The 6,159-nt window shown below is 46.0% G+C and overlaps 1 protein-coding gene across 1 annotated transcript; it reads left to right on the top strand.

Annotated features, from left to right (window-relative positions):
* The first annotated feature begins 4,717 nt into the window (after positions 1 to 4,717).
* On the top strand, positions 4,718 to 5,950 carry LOC105099627 (PC-esterase domain-containing protein 1B). The gene has a single exon (XM_010992485.3). It carries the CDS (start codon positions 4,718 to 4,720, stop codon positions 5,948 to 5,950), a length of 1,233 nt encoding a protein of 410 aa, XP_010990787.1.
* The last annotated feature ends 209 nt before the right edge of the window (positions 5,951 to 6,159 follow it).

Here is a 6,159-nt window from a genome sequence, read left to right as displayed (position 1 = left end):
GCTGGTGCTAAGTAGGATGGTATTACCGTGGCACATAAGAGCATCACAATTATGCTTTCATTTATGGTTAACTGGCTAGAAGTAGAGGTGGAGGAGGGGGGGGCAAGTATCTACAGCACTTAATCAGTAAGGAGAAAATGAGAAATACAAAGATGTTGGGGTAAGCTTTAGATAGGGCTAGACAACTTGTAAAAATAAAATGATAGGCTCAAGGAAGATAATTACTAAATTAAGGCATTCTCTTGAACCCAGAGGACTTCTATGGTAGCTTTCATGGAGATTTCTTATCTCTGGAAACCTCAAGACATACTCATGAAAATCAAGGCAGGAATCTGATTATAACAGTGTTGGAGCTGCAAAGGAAACTAAACGCACAGCCTCAGGAGTTCTCCCATGTCAACATCAGGGCCCTGAGAGAAAAGGCTGAGACCCTCAGGTCTGGCAGGAGGAGACTTGGGTGGATGAGCCTAGGAGTCTTGAATTTCTAAGGCCTTCTGAAGTCCCCCAGCTGGAAGCAGCAGCCTCATCCTCCACATCAGAGCAGAACACCCTCCGCCTGCCTGGGACCATGTAATGACCACAGTCAAACTGGAAACGTTACAAGACCCGAAGACCTGCTCTCATGGTTTCTCACTGCTTCCAGTTCAATAACCAAGTAAGATTTTAGCCCAATTTGAGCATGGAAGTACAATCCCAGCTCCTGTGCCAATGGCATTTCAGGAAATAGCTAATTGGTACCAGCAGGACGTAGATATGCAGAGAGTGAGATGGGGGCTGGAAGTGGAGGTTGGAGTTTGGGATGGGAGAATTCACTGATGTGGTCCTGACCCAAGGACTTGAGTACAATGCTTTGCTCTTTTTCATCCCCTCTTGCCTCATTTCCTTTACCCTCTCACCATCATTAGAACTATTATTTTTAGGATATTATTTAAATAAGTTGCAGTATATCCATTCAATTCAGTATCATTTATCCATTTAAAGGAATGAACCAGATCAGTAACACAAAGGAAAGGTGGAAAGGCGTGTTTCAGACATCAGTATGTACTACCACCTCAGATCCTAGTGATAGAACCTCTGTCCAGGCCTTTGGCTGCTTGTTTTACCCTGCTGTTTTGGTGGCAATCGATTCTTCTCAGGCCTTACCATACCTCCTACTTTTTGTCTCAGGGCTTTTCTGTTGCTCCTGAATTATGAGCAGCTGGAGGGGTTGGGGGTGGGGAGGCGGGGCGGTCATCTGGTGCTCCCACACTGGCAATTTGGAATTGCAGGGGAATGAATGCACTATGCAGTGAAGGAACTTTTGACACGTGGGAGATATGAGCTGGGACACACATTTTCACCCATCACCCTGAGAAAAACTGTCTTTTCTTCCCTGACTCATTCTTACTCTTCTGGGAATATACTTGCTAAACACATCAGCCTTTTCTTTAAGCTCTGTTTTCTAGGGAATTTGATGCAAGGTAGACATTTCTTATATAATGTTAGATGAAAAAGTAAGTTACAGAATAATTTGGAAAATGACAAATTTTATGTAACAAAATGTATAAGTATATGTGTATTTAAACATCATTTGTCAAGGTATAAAAAGAGATCTGAATCGACATATGCCCAATATTTGAGAATGCATAGGAGTAAAGAAAATATTTTGAATATTTATTTCACTTCTCTATTTAAAATGTTTAAAGGTCATCTACTATATTTGTAATTTTAAAGAATACTAAAAAAGGAAAATATTATAAAATAAGCTATATGATAGTATAACACTTTAAAACTGAACATGTTACAGAGTTATACTATTGATAAAGAATTTTAGGCATTGGAAGCAAAACAGTTGAAAAAATGGTCATATTGGAAAATGAGTTAAAGAAAGTTAATGCTCATATCTTTTTCTAGTTGTTTTAACATTCACTGGTCCTAAACTGAAGTTTTTCTGTACTTATAATAGGGAATACGATACAAAGCAATGTCTTTCCAGGTTGTTTATACAATACCAAAGGAAATGCGAACCTGTCAATTAACTGAATTTTTTAGAAAATCTATGTGAATAAACAAGTAGATAAAACTCTTCTTAAAAACTTAACTGATTAAATGACAGTACTTATTTCACTTGTACTCTGAAGACAGAGATAAGTTCTTATCTTTATGAAAAGATTAGCTCCTTAAGAAAAAAACTGAAACTGATCTCTTTCTTCTAATTTTATTCAATTAAAAATTTAATTTCCTGTAATTTGGGCATATAAAAACCACAATGATATTCTAATAAATATAATGCTTCTTTAGCCATATATACATGTTTTTTAGATGTAGTATAAGGGCTTTTTAAAGATAGCACCAAAACTTGGCGAAAATCTCTCCCAGAGAATGGGTAGCCTGTCCATGAAGTAACAACAGTATTAACAGAAGGTGATTATGTAAGTTATTCTAAATTGACTTCAGTTCCATTATTATTTCCTTTAAAATGCAATATACAACTAACCACTTTGCTTTCTTAAAATAACAAAATTTAAGGTAATTCTTATATGCACTATTGAGTAATTTCTATTTGCTTTCTTGGCAGTGAGAACAAATAATTGATTTTAGGGGGTCCAAAAATAAATTCCTAAAGCAATATAAATCATACTCTGTCGTAGTGAAGGTAAAAGACTTTGAAGACCCCACTAATAATTTTATAAAAATGAGGAGAAATTACCAATTGGTTTATACCAACTTTTTGTCACACATATATATATGATAAGTACAGAGAAAGTATGTAAAAAAGAATATGAATTTTCCTTTAATGTATAGATAAGCACAATTCTTGATAATATTTACAGATGCTATTTTGTGACTTTTATGATTTTATGAATTTATATTTCTGTGTCATAACTAAAAAATAAATCCAATGGCTCCAAAATAAGCCATTTTACATGAAGGTCTTCATGGCTGATAAATATATCACAGGGATATTTTAAGAGGGGACTGTTTATTAACCTGTTTAAAAAAACAGGCTCAAAACAGGGCTGGGAGGTTAGCATGTCTGACCAAGGACAGAGAAGGAGATGATTTATTCATCAGGAAGCTCACATCCCTAATCAAGGAAAAAGAGGCTCAGGCTACACTCACGAGAAGCTCACATCCATGCAGAAAGATAAAGAAGGACTGCATTGTACAGCTTGAACCTTATATCCATACCCAAGCACAAAAGAAGACCAGGGTTCAGACAACCAGAAAGGTCATACCCAGGATGTTCATATGTATATCCTCAAGAAGCAAACTGCCCACTCATACATTGATACTTGGAATGTAAACTGGTGCAGCCCCTCTGGAAAGCAGTCCGGGCATTTCTTAAAGCACTAAATTCACAACCATCAACTTCAGGGCTCATCCCAAAGAAACAAAAACCTAGGTTCTCACAGAAACCTGTACAGTAATGTGCACAGCACAGCATGATTTGTAATCACCCAAAACTGGAAACAACCCAAAGTCTTTTAAAGAGCAAATGGTTAAAGTGACTGCGACTGTGGTACAGCCCATACCATGGAATAGTACTCAGCTAATAAAAAGGGAACAGAGTACTGACACATTTATACCACTGGGAAACTCACTCTAATGAAGAAAACACACTGGGTTTACAAGGTGGACACACTGGATGAATCTCCAGAGAACCTGCATGAATCTCCAGAGAATGATGCTGAGTGAAAAAGTCAATCTCCCAAGGTTGTAAACTATATTACTGTATTCATATAGAATTCTCCAAATGGCATTATTCTGGAAATGGGGAACAGCTTAACAGTTACCAAGCATTAGGGAAATGGAGCGGGAGGGTGGTGATAAGAGTGTTATCCCTGTGGCAAAGTGAGTAAAGGGTATATGAAAATATCTCTGTATTATTTCTTGCAAGTGCATGAGAATCCACAGTGAGGTGACAATAAGCAGTTTAATTAGAAGGAAAAAAATAGAATTGAACCCTCAATATTTGCACTAGACCCAAGTATTCTGCCAATCACTGCTTGGAAGTCCTGGCTGTAGATCAGACCCCAGCGGGAGACATTTGCCAAATGCCGCTAGAACAGGAGGTGGCAGTACATAAGGAGAACCAAAACAACGAGGAAATTCTCAAGTAGAGATGGGAACACATAGAGAAAGCAAGAGCCAGGGGCAGACAAGCATCCCACATGCGACTGTACGCCCCATTATTCAGACACTGGTAAAACAAAGAGCAGGCAGTGGACCGCATGCGCCCAGAAGTGCAGAGTAATAGCAGTCCAAGCCTGAGGTACGTGAAAGCAAGCGCGTTACCACTGAAAGACAACGCTGAGCGCGGCAGGTTCCCGTGGGGGTTCTGCGCCTCCCCTCCGCCAGGTGGAGCCTGAGCCTCGCACAAAAGCCTCCGTGGGTCAGAGGTCACGCTCTAGGCCAAAGTCAGCTCCGGCTGAGACGGACTTCAGCGCGTCGAGCTGCTGCCTCCATTTGCGTCGCGGCCCAGGACCCCCGCGCCAGAAAGAGACGCTACGCGCCGCCGGCCCACCCCTCTCCTTCCGGTGCAGTTCTGCCCCTCCCCCGAGCTCTCCTCAGACCTCCCCCGAGCTCTCCTCAGACTTCCCCCGAACTCTCCTCAGACCTTCCCCCGAACTCTCCTCAGACCTTCCCCCGAGCTCTCCTCAGACCTTCCCTGAGCTCTCCTCAGACCTGCCCGAGCAAAGGCAGGAGCGAGGCCGCCACCCTGCCCTCCGCCACCATGGCCCACCTGCGGGCTTGCGAAGTCCGGCAGCTGCTGCACAACAAGTTTGTGGTGGTCATGGGGGACTCTGTCCAGAGGACCGTGTACAAGGACCTGGTGCTCCTGCTGCAGAAGGACTGCCTGCTCTCTCCCAGACAGCTGAAGGCCAAGGGCGAGCTGAGCTTCGAGCAGGACGTGCTGCTGGAGGGCGGCAGGTGGGAAGGCTTGCACCGCGGCACCCACTACCGCGAGGTCCGCCAGTTCCGTTCGGGCCACCACCTGGTGCGTTTCTACTTCCTCACGCGCGCGTACTCCCCGTACGTCGAGGACGTCCTGGAAGACCTGCGGCGCGGCGAGCACGCCCCGGACGTCGTGGTCATGAACTCCTGCCTCTGGGACCTCTCCAGGTACGGCCCTGACTTCCGGAGGAGCTACCGGGAGGACTTGGAGAGCCTTTTCGGACACCTGGGCCAGGTGCTGCCCGAGTCCTGCCTCCTGGTGTGGAACACCGCCATGCCGGTGGCCGAGATGGTCTCCGGGAGCTTCCTCCCGCCAGACCGCCCGTCCCGCTGCGTGCGCCTGCGAGAAGACGTGATGGAGGCCAACTTCTACAGCTCGACTGAGGCCAGCAGGCATGGCTTCGACGTGCTGGACCTCCATTTCCACTTCCGGCACGCTGGGCAGCACCGGCATCGAGATGGTGTGCACTGGGACGAGCGCGCGCACCGCCACCTCTCTCAGCTGCTGCTGGCGCACGTGGCTGACGCCTGGGGCGTGTACCTCCCCTTCCGCGACCCTGTGGGCAGGTGGATCAGGGATGGCCCTGCCAGAGGACACTCAGGCCCGGTAAGCCAGAGACAGCCCCGTGACAGCAGAGGTGACCCAGGTGAACAGTCCTTTTCCTGGTTCCCACCCACGTCTTCGTGCTCCCATTCCCTACGGAGACCTGTGCCCTTTCCCCAGGCTCGACATCCGTTCCCACCCTACTCCCAAGGTGCCCGTGTGCCCTCCTACCCAACTTCACAGCGCGGGTTCTCCAGTGATTCTTCAAGGCGCCGGCTTGAATATGCTGGCGAAGCCGACTTGATTGGCCGTGAGGCGCGTCCGGGCCCCATCCGCAGAGCCTCTACCCAACATCGGAGCAGAGCATCACCTCCCTACCCTCCCCGGCATTCTGACGAGCCACAAAGGTGCCAGCGAAGGCGAACAAACAGACGGCCCCGAGCACAGCCAGAGGCAAGGCCTCAGTAGCCAGACCTATATACCTGGATTCCTTCCCAACATGGTTAATAGGCTGGACAGACTGCCCGACTTCTCATTCAAGCGTGGCCTTCAGCAACTCTGCCATGGTGAGGGCTCTTTCTGCTTCTTGCTTTCTCCACTAAATAGCCTCACACATTCTCAGCCAGAACCTCCACCCTACTTCTTGTTGAGGGGGCAAAAACTCAGACTACCACACC

The sequence above is a fragment of the Camelus dromedarius genome, chromosome 4 (genome assembly GCF_036321535.1).
Source record: "Camelus dromedarius isolate mCamDro1 chromosome 4, mCamDro1.pat, whole genome shotgun sequence".
Taxonomy (NCBI): Eukaryota; Metazoa; Chordata; class Mammalia; order Artiodactyla; family Camelidae; genus Camelus; species Camelus dromedarius.
The sequence above is the reverse complement of the archived record's forward strand: the minus strand, read 5'-3'. Positions and strand labels throughout refer to the sequence as shown.